The sequence below is a fragment of the Citrus sinensis genome, chromosome 7 (genome assembly GCF_022201045.2).
Source record: "Citrus sinensis cultivar Valencia sweet orange chromosome 7, DVS_A1.0, whole genome shotgun sequence".
Classification (NCBI taxonomy): Eukaryota; Viridiplantae; Streptophyta; class Magnoliopsida; order Sapindales; family Rutaceae; genus Citrus; species Citrus sinensis.
The window spans coordinates 25,604,623-25,616,699 of NC_068562.1; the positions used below are offsets into that span (position 1 = coordinate 25,604,623).

Consider the following 12,077-nt stretch of genomic DNA (forward strand, 5'->3'; position numbering starts at 1 on the left):
TTCGATTTTTTTAGTTTTGAATTTTTAACCGATCAGGTTTTTTATAGTTTACAAGTCAAACTTAACCGAACTGATACTGTCAACTCAGTTTGGTTCATTCAGTGGCTCGATTTTTTTAATTATCCACCCCTATTTGAAACTAAATTATATTCAATGTTCAGTCAAAAAATAAACACGCTTATACACGAAAAGTTCATCTAGAGTGTTTTTCATGTTCTTTTTAATTTTCATCCATTAGTAACTTTTTTTCTTAATTTATGATGAGTTAGTATGAGGTCAATTGACAAGCATTTATCAATAGCCAATCTTTTAATTTGACTAAAAAAATATTTCCTTTTCTTGAAAATCAACCTCTTTTAATTGAGGTTTTGGGTAACCCAAATCAATATTTCATCCTACCTTTTTTAAAATTTTAATTTTAATAACTAGTTAAGTAAAACTATTTGAAAATCATTCGGTTAGATCTTGGAGCAGGGCTTTTCAAAATCCAATCTATTTTACTAAAATCGATTGATATAATTTCAATTTATCTCGAGGTATTGACTTGAATTGTAAATGGATTAATTCAGTAAGACATCTCTATAGTAATGCTCTATGTATGAATAACCTCTATGTAGTTGTAAAAAAAATTAATCATAATTTGGGTCTATTATAAATAAGAATAAACTCCATATTATAATAAGTTATAAGTTTTTTAGATTTCATCTTAAGAAACTTGCCTCTACATAGTAATAATTATTTATGTATTGCAAAAGTATATATGTTATAGTAAAGGTTTAATATGGAATAAAATATTTTTGTAAAGTTCATTGATACGGTTATATTTTAGAGTTTTTACTACATCTTTAAACTTGCAGGTACATTTTAACTCATTTATACGAACACCTTCTTTTTTTAGCCAAAATAATTCTGGCTTTTATAGCATCTTTAGATCTTCATGGGATTCACATGCTACATTAAATAATTATTAATGTAATTACTTCTACATCACTTACATTAAGGACAATAAATCAAAATAATAACTTTTGAACAAAACCTCTACTAAGTTATAATCTTCTTATAACAATAAAATTAGTTGGTTTCAACTAGGGATGGCAATTTCTGGGTCCGGGTCCGGGTTTGACTGTTCCGGATTCAGACCCGGACACAAAATTATCATAACCGGACCTACATTAAACCCGATTTTTTTTAATTCGGGTCCGGTCTGGGTTCAACCCGGAAAAATCCGGGTTTCCGGATTCCGGGTTTTGAACCCGGATTGCTTTATTTTTTTTTTTTAAAGAGACCATATTGCTTAATTTAACAAGGCACACTGGAAACTGGATGTTTTAATGTTTTCCCCAACAAAATTCCAGAACAAAATTCTTCCTAGAATTGAGATTCCATAACAAAATTCCAGAACCATCCAACAGCAAAACAAAAGAACATATAACACATCCAAATTCCAGAACCACCAAACTACTAGAACCAAATTGCTTAACTTTGGTTCAACAAAATTTGCTAGATAAAAGGCAAAAAAACAAAACATATAACACATCCAGAACCACCAGACTACTAGAACCAAATTGCTTAACTTTGGTTCAACAAAATTTGCTGGACAAAGGGCCAAAAAACAGAACATATAACACATCCAGAACCTAAAACAAATACAACACAATATAGAATCTAAAATTCAAAGTTTTAAAGTAATAAACATCCACAAATACAAATCCATAACATAATTCTACAATTTAAAGCTCAAATTTCCAGCCACTAGTGCTAAAGACTAAACTCTAAATCATCCACTTCATTTGACTGTTGCTCACTCATCCAACTTTTATCAATCAAATGCTCTGCAGAAAGTATTGCTTCCTCGGGAATTCCATCTACAAAAAATATGTAAATCATAAACATAATATGAACAAGACAACCAATTAGTGATAAATTAATAATAAGAACAATACAACAATTGGTATTCATTGTACCTTTTAATTTCAGGTGACTGAAGATGACATCTACGTGTAGCTTGCAATGGATCAAACAAAGAGACAGTATCAATAAGAATAGAGCTATAACCATGTTCAGATTATAAATACAAGTGTAACCGGAGTTATGAGTTTGGTTCTTTAATCTTTTGCAAGTTATGTGTCGATTATTTATGGTAGTAGTTGCAAGCCTGCAACTCAGCACAACTTTTATAACTGTGTGAAAAATAATTGAAATGACCTTTGGTGTGTAATATATATACAAGATTAATCTCTTTCTACTTTCTCTCTTTAGTTTTTGGTTTAACTTTGCCATTCTATATGCAAACAATTTGTCTATCAGGCAAATTGTTTTTCAATTCTTTTGAATTGGATTTTGCCTATTTAGAGTTGCAGCCGTGATGATTTTTTAGCAGGGAGTAGTTTGTATTACTAGGAGGGACAAGGTATTTTTCATGCATCGCGTTCAGAGGCGATGTTAGCCACTTTAAGTACCGGCAGAAGGATTTGGCATGGCTTTTAAGTACTCCAGAAAATCGTAGGACTACAGCAAATCAAAACAAATTTGGTTGTTTTTGTTTTTGTTTTTATTTATTTTTCTATTCAGCTCAAAATAACCCAGCCGAAGCTCAACTAAGCAAAACAAAACAAAACATCCTCAGCCCTCAAATGTCCAACACTCCAACTCTTAATGCACAAAACCAACAATGCAAGCTCAAACCAAAAAAGTCTCCTTGTGCCAGAAAAACAAAGAACAAAAAGAGGCAAATAATTCAGAAAAACAAAAAGCTTATAATTAGTCAAGTGCTCTCATATACAAAGAAAACCATGTCTGAGGGAAAATCACATTGTGCCGAAGCAATACAAGCTCAAAGCATAAAAACACAAAAATTGCAAAGAGGGAAAATCAAAGTGTAATAGAGCATAAATTGTAAAGAGAAAAGCCGAGACTCACAAATATTCACAGCGGCAGCTAAAGTATATGCTGATGAACACAGAACACAGCCGCGACTGAGGTGGATTTCAACCCTTTTTGCCGGCCGCGACAGAGTGAGAGATGAGACGAGTGATGCTGATGAGTGATGAAACGAACAAAGCCTCACCGTGAAGGTGATGACAGGTCACGCCGTGAAGGATCTGATCTGATTTGAAGAAGAGATTACATGAGAGTTGAAGAGAGAGTGAGAGAGATTAAGTGAGGACTGAGGAACGAGTCACGGCTCACGGGTGAGAGAGATTGAGAGAGTAATGGATTACGGATGAGACTTGAGAGATTGAGAGGAGAAATTGCAGATTTACAGTAGAGTTCAGTACAGTTGAAGAAGAAATTTCGAGAAAGGAAGAACGACGAACGAGAGAGATCTAGATTCTAGGGTTCAATTTTTTTAAAAAAAAATTTCTATTTATATTTACAGATTTAACTATAAAAATTAATATTAAAATAAATAATATCCGGGTCCGGGTTCCGGATTTGCGGGTTCACCTGAAACTGGATCCGGACCCGGACATATGCGGGTTGGCAAAAACTTATCCGGATTCCGGATAAAAATATTCCGGTGCGGGTTGAACCCGAACCGGATTTTCCGGGTTCAATCCGGGTCCGGGTTTGGTTGCCATCCCTAGTTTCAACAATATAATTATGGAAAGGTTTTACTGCATTATGTAATAAAAAAACCAAGAGTTGAACTATTGGCATCCCTTTGGAAACCTCTTAAAATCCCTATAAGAATTTTATAATTTTGACCTTTATATACTAAAATTACATTAAAAAAATGTATCTAATTGAACACACACATTCTTGTCTCGCGATACAAGATCGCAGAAAAGCCACATCGTGCACTCTAGGGGTGGACACAGTTCGATTCGGATTGAAATTAAACAGAACCGATTTAAATCTGTTATTTTATAAAAAGAACCGAATAAGAACTGAACGCAATAAAAACCGAACATAAACGGATCTTTTCGAATCGGTTCAGTTCGGTTTAGATTTTCAGTTCTAGGCCTATTGGACCTATTTTGAATTTCCAAATTTTATCTCATTGGGCCTCATGAATGTAATAATTTTTTTTCAACAATTAGTTCATCCTAATTTCATTACAAATATTAACAATAAATATAAAGTATTCAAAACACATTTTATCGCTCGTGTCTTACTAACTACTAATAAAGTACTCACAAAATATGAAATATTAAGATTTCAAAATATATAACCAAACTTCAATACTCTATTTATATAAACATAATGTTGTAAAGACAAATAAAAATAACAACAGTTACAACTTACAACACAAAATAAATAAATAAATTGGAAACAAACACCAACAACATTCTCTCAAAAATAATATGGTTTTTTTGTTCGATTTTTCCGTTCAGCTGAGTGAACTGAAGACCGAACCGGCATTCCTGTTTTTTAATAAATCATATATTTCGGTTATTTTTTAAAATTAAAACCGGCCCGAATTAGAACCGAACCCTGGTTCGGTTTGGTTTTTTCAAGGACACAGTTTTTTTGCCCAGTCCTAGTGCACTCAAGAATCAAGATGATGAATGCAAGAATTGAGAATAAGACGTATAACGAAGTGAGATAACAGAAACATATTATCTATGAAACAAAACTAATCACTTGACTAAAAGACACAAATGTGTGATCTAAGTTTGATATAGGGGTTAGGGTTGGCAAAAAAACCCAGGCCAGGCTGGCCTGCATGGATTGAGCTTGGATATGAGAAAACAAAATTCAAAACCAACACAGATTGGGCCTGGATAAAGGGCTAGGAAAAAAGTCTAGGCCAAACCTAGGCTTTTTAATTTATAAATAAAAATAAATGAAATTTAAATTAAAAAAACTCAAATTATTAAATTAATATGTTTTTTTATATTAGTATCTATGATTTATTATGTTGTGTTACTAATATTTTGTGTATAGAGTTATTAACATATTATATATTGGATAATTATCTTTAATTTAAAATTTTTTATTTTATTAAAAAAATTCATATTTAATGGAAAAGTTCAGGCTCGGCCCAAGCCCAACTCAAATAGGCTTTTGAAGGGATTGAGCTTTTTATCAATAATATGGGCTTGGAAAAGCCGGATCCAAGTCCATATTTTACCAACCCTAATTGGGGTAGTGTATAACTCTATCAAACAAATTTGACTTTGTGATGGACTAGATATTCTTCTAATCCAAATAACTTAACATGTGAGATTTTTATAATAACACCCAGTAACGTGAAATTAAAAATAAAGAATCTATGAAGGAACACGATAGAGAGGGATTTTATTGATGAAAAGATTATGGGAATAATAACAAGTCCATCTTATTTATAATAGGGTAAACCTAATAACATACTTTCTAAGTTATCTTAGAAGGGAAATTAAATTATAATTATATTGAAAATAAAAGACTAAAGTACATACCATAATTGATTCTGATTAAAAATAAAAATATTAAAATATATAAAATAACAAAATCTTAAAATCTTAAAATAACATTACATCGATGCTATATCGAATTGAACAAATCTTATCTCTATGTTAAGATGACAGTGGGTAGATAATCTTCGAGAGGGGCCATGGGCTATTCATTTAAGGTGCGTTTGACACATTGTATTGTATTATACTGTACAATGTTTGGGGCTACACTGTACTGTATTAATTTTTTTGTGATTAATTTAATTATATATTTAAAAAATAATATCTACTAGTACTTAAAAAAAATAAATATAAAATTCTTAAATTTTATAAATTTAACATTTTGATTAAAATATACATTAAAAGTCATAATTCTTCTGAAGCTTATAGTCTTAAATTTTTGGAAGTGTATTTTTCAGTATTTTCTAAATATATAACTTGTGAAATAAAGATTGAAGTAAATAATTTAATCAAATAATCTTTAAATAATTTAACAATATAAATAAATAGTTAAAATCTTCAAGATTAGTTCAAAAATCATCTTAGAATGATAGAATAAAGTTTACACATATTACAAGATAATTATAGAATAATAAAGTGATAAAATTGTTATGACATATTCACTAAGAAAATAAATTGAGCTAAATAATCCAGTAATTATTTATATTACTAATTTTCAATTAATATTATTTAAATTTATTCAAATTTAAATATTTATTATTAGTTATATTAAATTATTTAAAAATAACTAATTTAATTATTGTACTATAATTAATAATGTAATATTATATTATATTATTTAAGTATTTATTGCTAGTTATATTAACTTATTAAAGATTAATTAATATAATGTTATATATTAATTAATATAATACAATTAAATAATACATTATGTAGTTATATATTTAAAATAATAAAAATTAAAACATAATATAATATTTTTAAATAATAAATTTATTAATTTATATTAAAATTTAATGTAAAAATAAGAAATATTATATAATATTATATTAAATTAAAAACTATATTAATTTATTATTATTATTATTATTATTATTACAACAAATTTATTATAAAAAAAGGAAGCAAACTAAGCTAATACGCCCTAATGCAGCAGTTTGGTGTCCCAGATATGGGGTTGCATTGCTAATGCAATGCAATCCCATATAATGAGGGGTACCAAACGCCCCCTTAGTGAAAGCCGAAGTGACAATTGTTGTAGCTAATAAGATTACAATATAAAATGTAAATCATGTCTTTACATTCATTTTCAGGAACCCAAAAAAAAAATCTATATACCATATAGTTCCATCACTCTCATCAAACCTTAATTTTTTTAAGAATCATTTTTTTTTTAACTTTTAAACTTGAAGCATCAATCCAAACATTAATTTACAAGGTTTAATTTGTTCTATCATTGTTGGGTGATGGCCGATGGAGAGAAGGAGAGAGGAAGATAAGGGGGAAAAAAAAAAGTCCAGAGAAAGAGAGTAAAGCAAGATGACGAGAGAGGGAGAGAGGTGACGGAAAAGAACTTATTCAAGAAGAAATCAGGATTAGTTTTAATATTAAAGGAGTTCATAGAAATTGTATGATCTTTGTACAATTTTAATGGGATAAATAAAGAAAATGGGTTTTAAAAGGAACTCAAGGGGTGGCAAATAGTTGAACTCAAAATTAATCGGATAATCAAGCCTTCGGCCCGAATACACAGTGACTTGTACCAAACCCGATCCACCATCGTCCCTATTCATCAATCCGTTTGGTCAACTAATCCTTCTACGATGAAAAAATAATTGTACCTCACAATTTTCTTTGTAAAATTACAACATGTTCAGGCAAACTGATCAATAAAACCCTCAAGAGTCTCTCTCTCTCTTGTTACAAAACTTTATTAACCAACGAGGCCTAATCATATGCGGTCACAACTCACATGATGAGACCTTATGATTGAATAGAGAACTTGAAAGTTTTCAACCATATCCAAAATGGTTCAACTTTCAACTTTGATCTCAATTCTCACATCATTAAATTAAAACTTCTTACACGTGCCAAACCTTGTGTGGCACTTAGCCCACCGTTTTCATTGCCAAATTGGGCATTAATCTTTTTTAACCCCGTCTTGATCAAACGAACTAGATTAATTTTTAATCCTTTTTCAATTACTGCTAACAACGCGTTATAAAAAAATTGGTCAAATCGATGCCCAATCGTATCTATATGTTCGACAAAATCGTCACCGCCAACAAGAAGATTTCATCAATTATTATGCACACTAAAACTCTTAATCTAAATAAAAAATTTTTAAGGTAAAATTTGTTCTCATCGTATCATATTATTATGTAATTAAATGATGGATGAGTTTAATTATAGTATTTTAAGATTATCGTACCTCACAATTTAAACGCAGTCACATGAACATTAATAACATCTTAGACGCTAAACCCGTAGAGTATGGAAGTTTAAGAATAAGAGTACCATAGTCACACATACATTAATTTTACTTAAATTTTCTCATCAATAATTAATAATTCACTAATACAAATATAAAGAAAAAATAATAAAAAAATAAAACTCCCTCTCTTCCTTCTGCCTGTTCATCTCCCAAACCACAACAAACCAAAACCAAAAAAATTGCTTCTGACTTCCGAGAAGGAGCATCAATGCAATGTCATGCTGGCTGGCCGGCTGTTCCGCATAACCAAAAAAAATAAATTAAATACTTTTATTTTTTACTTTTAGAAAACAAAAAAATTTTAAAAAATCCCATTTTTTGGAATATACTTTACTACCATCATTTGGCCCCCAACCATCATCATCCATCCACCCACAATCTTGATGTTGATGCCATTCAAGCAAAGTTAACAACAAAAACAAACTAAAAAAGCACAAATTTCTCTGTAACCCAGAAGCCATCTCTCAATTTTCAGCCATTTTTTTCCCTTGTACCTTCAACGAAAATTCATTTTATTTCCTTTTTCTTCAACAAAAAATTTTTGAAGTTAGATCTCTGCAGCTGTTTGTTCTTGACTGGTTGATTCGATCAAATCAAAAAATCTTTTTTTTTCTTTTTTGGGCTGTCAGAGTTTCTTACGTTAACTGATTGTTCACGGTTCACAATCCCACATGTGCTACACAGATCTGGTGATGCAAAAAACTCAGAATCTGTTTTTCATTTAACCCAACAAAAAAAGAAACAAAAATACAAACAAAAAAAAAGTTTTCAGTTTTTTTTTACTATCAACACGACAGTGTCGAGGAGTTATTTCCCGACGGTTATGGATTTAGAGGATTTTCGATCGATTCTCAAGACTGCAGGCGTTGACGTGTGGACTTTCATCGACACGGCGATCTTGGTGGCGTCTTTGGATTATGCAACGGAGCTGAAAGAGCGTCGAGATAAAATCGTGGAGAGACTTTACGCCACGTGTATTGCTTCTCGATGCAGGAACTGTGATTTTGGTAATGGGGTAGTTGATGTTAACAAAGAGATAAGCCGTGGACAACATGATGAAGTCAAAGCAGCACAGCAAGCTTCACCTTCAACGCCACACTCTGTTAATGGAGATGATGATATTGATATTGAAAATGATAATGATATTATTGATCCTTATGGTGGCTTGTTTGACGATGAGCAAAAGAGGATTCTTGAAATCAAAGAGCATCTTGAAGATCCTGACCAGGTTCTTTTTTTTTTTTTTAATTTCATTAAAGTTTGTGTTTTTATCGATTTTTTGTGTGTAGTTTCAGGTTTTTGTTCATGGGTGTAATTTAGTTTTGTGAAAAAATTTGTCAAATTTTCAGTCTGAAGATTCTCTGATTGATCTGCTTCAAAGTTTGGCTGATATGGACATAACATTTAAAGCTCTCAAGGTAAATTTTTTTTCCTTTTTTCTTTTTGGGATTAATTTCTGTTTGCTGATTCAAATTTCAGCATAATGGTAATTGAATTTGTTTGTTTCTTTATCGCAGGAGACTGATATAGGAAGGCATGTAAATCAATTGCGGAAGCATTCCTCAAATGATGTTAGGAAATTAGTGAAGCATCTTGTCAGGTATTGAACAAGAAATCAAATATTGCAAACTTTGTGCTTTTGTCTTTGTTGTTGTATTCATGTTGATGATTGTTTAAGAAGTGTTGAATTTGGTTTTTCAATTTTGCTTCTTAAGGAAATGGAAAGATATTGTCGATGAATGGGTGAAGTTGAATCAACCTGGAGAACTTGCATCTTCTGCAATGATGGGTAATGTTGATTTTCTGAGATTTTAGTGTCTAAATTTTCTTTCCATTTCTGGTAAATTTCTTCTGTGAAATGTATAATAAAGACTAATGCGAACAGATTTAAGTTATAAATGGTAATTAACAGTTTTTTTGATACAGATGGAGACTCACCCCAGCAAAAGATTCCCCAAAATGGCAATCACCAGGTGAAAGATACCCGTTTTCCCAGCTAAATTTTTCCTTTTTCTTGAGAAAGTTGTTGGAAAATTTTGTTTTGTTCTATCTTTCTAAGATTCTTGTTCTTCTTTAGGTTCCTGACTTTGCATACTCTCCAAATCCTCACAGTGAGTATAGAATCTGATTCAAAGTTGGATTTTCAAAATCTTTGTTTCTTAGTATATGCATTTGTTTAATCTGTTTTTTGTTTGGGGTTTCTTAATGAAAATTAACAGATGGAAGTTCCGGGTCAGACAAGAATAATTCGGAGCCGGAAAGGAAGTCAAAGCAGGCTCCTCTACCCCGGAAAGAAGCTCTTTCTTCTAGACCTCCTCAGTCAGCAAGTCCTGCCGCTCCTCACAGCGTACAGGTATCATCATCATGAATACGCACCAAATTAGAGTCATTAATTCTCTTGTTTGGTTGCTGAGAAAAATGGAGGTTTAAAAATAACTCTACAAGTTACAACTATGCCACATTGTTGAATTTAGCTTAGGTGGGTAGCCTAAAGAAACTTTCAAATGTGAAATTCTTTCCACAAATGCCTAGTGTATGTGCACTCAAATTGCAGTTTTTGCAGAGACCAAGAGAACAAAAGGAAAGCAGAGAAAGCACTTTTGATGCAGATAGTAGATTAGCATCAGCAAGGAAAAGGCTTCAAGAGAACTACAAAAGAGAAGAAAATGGTTTGTGTTTCCACTTTATCAATAATGACTTTGTTATCAAGTGCTTACATATGTTTCGGCTTATTTTGTTGGTACTGATTGGGGGATTTGTTTTGTTTTGTGTTTGTGTTTGGATTTGTGAAGCCAAAAGGCAAAGAACAATTCAAGTGATGGACATTCATGAGATACCAAAGCCCAAGAATGCCTTCTTTGGAAAGAACAAAGGTGGTAGTTCTCAAGGGAGGCACTGGTGATTGGTGTGAATGAATGAATTGGCACAATAGCTTCATCATCACACAATCACTTTTTTGGTCATACGAAAAAAAAAAAAAGACTCAATACCGGCAAACCCTAAAACCGGTTTATTCTCTTATATTATTTTTGTGAAGGAAAAAAAAACTAATTTCTTTTAATTTTCCTTTGATTAAATAGAAAATAACCCTAAAAAAAAAAATTCCTAGTTGTATATACTTTGGGTCTCTGCTTGAGTTTTGGTTTTGATACAATTTCTTTTTGAAAACAAAGATACAAAAGTTTTCAAGACATGGCCTTCCTTTTTCATAAAATATTCACTTATCAAAAAAATATTTTTTTTTTTCAAAAATTTTTCTTTAATCACAAATCAAGTTTTATTTCATTTACATAAAATTGTTCGATTTTTAGCTCCATTAAAAAAAGTCCACATTAAGCTATCGTATTGATTAACGGTATGGGAATAATTTTTAGAAAATATATTGAACTAAGATCAAAACCTGTAATGTCATATTAGTAACATTTGTGCTTGATTATAACAATACTAAAATGGTTTTAACTAATAGTAGTTACTAATACGATAGCGGCATGTATTACTGGTATCATGCCACAAGTAAATTAAAAAATAAAATAAAAATAAAAAGGATTTTAAAGTAGAAAATGTGTCCCAAAAAAAAAAAAAACACACACACACACACTTGGGGTCAATGGTTTCAGTAGGGCCACGGGGGATGCTGGATTATGGATAGGGGAAAATGGGGTGGGGCTTAGTTGGATTTTGCAATTTGCAGTAGCCAATAGCATTAATATTATTGAAATCCTTTCTTTTGTAAATAAAGGAAAAGTCAAAAATTGCCTTCTATTGCTTGGAAATTGGAACTTGTCACTACTACTAGGAGTGTTTTGTGTTTTGGTTATTTTGTGTATTTATTCTTTGTTTTGCTTTTTAGTGTTTTTATTCTTTGTTTGGGGGAATGGATAAGAGTGACAAGAGTGTAAACGCATTGCAGTTTATCTGAACAAGGATTCTGGACCATATATCTAATTCAATTAAAAAAAAGAAAAATAAAAGTTAAATATTAATTATTTCAAGAAGTAAAAAGGTAAAAAAAAAGTATATAAATTTATAATTAATAATTTATCAATTGACTTTGGCCCAAGGTATGATACATGTTGATGATATTTGATAATTAATGCATCAAGAGAATTAGTAGAATGAGGATTAAGAAAGAATACATACACAAAAGATCTCAAAATCATTAATTGGCAATCACCATTAATCATAAAGTCCTAAAATTAAGATAAATTATCATAATGGTGGCGTTTGTTTTTTAACTTAATGAT

The 12,077-nt window shown here is 31.0% G+C and overlaps 1 protein-coding gene across 2 annotated transcripts; it reads left to right on the forward strand.

Moving 5' to 3' along the window:
• Window positions 1–7,978: 7,978 nt before the first annotated feature.
• On the forward strand, window positions 7,979–10,969 carry LOC102616708 (probable mediator of RNA polymerase II transcription subunit 26c). Of its 2 annotated transcripts, XM_006464491.4 has the most exons (9): window positions 7,984–9,061; window positions 9,183–9,251; window positions 9,351–9,433; window positions 9,549–9,622; window positions 9,760–9,806; window positions 9,911–9,944; window positions 10,053–10,186; window positions 10,397–10,502; window positions 10,626–10,969. In XM_006464491.4, the coding sequence occupies exons 1-9, from the start codon at window positions 8,657–8,659 to the stop codon at window positions 10,733–10,735; spliced, it is 1,062 nt and encodes a 353-aa protein (XP_006464554.1). In that variant the 5' UTR covers window positions 7,984–8,656; the 3' UTR covers window positions 10,736–10,969. The 2 variants fall into 2 exon arrangements, 1 of the variants encoding a protein (XP_006464554.1); XR_003066868.2 differs by lacking the exon at window positions 10,626–10,969 and having other exon boundaries at window positions 7,979–9,061; window positions 10,053–10,312.
• Window positions 10,970–12,077: the final 1,108 nt, after the last annotated feature.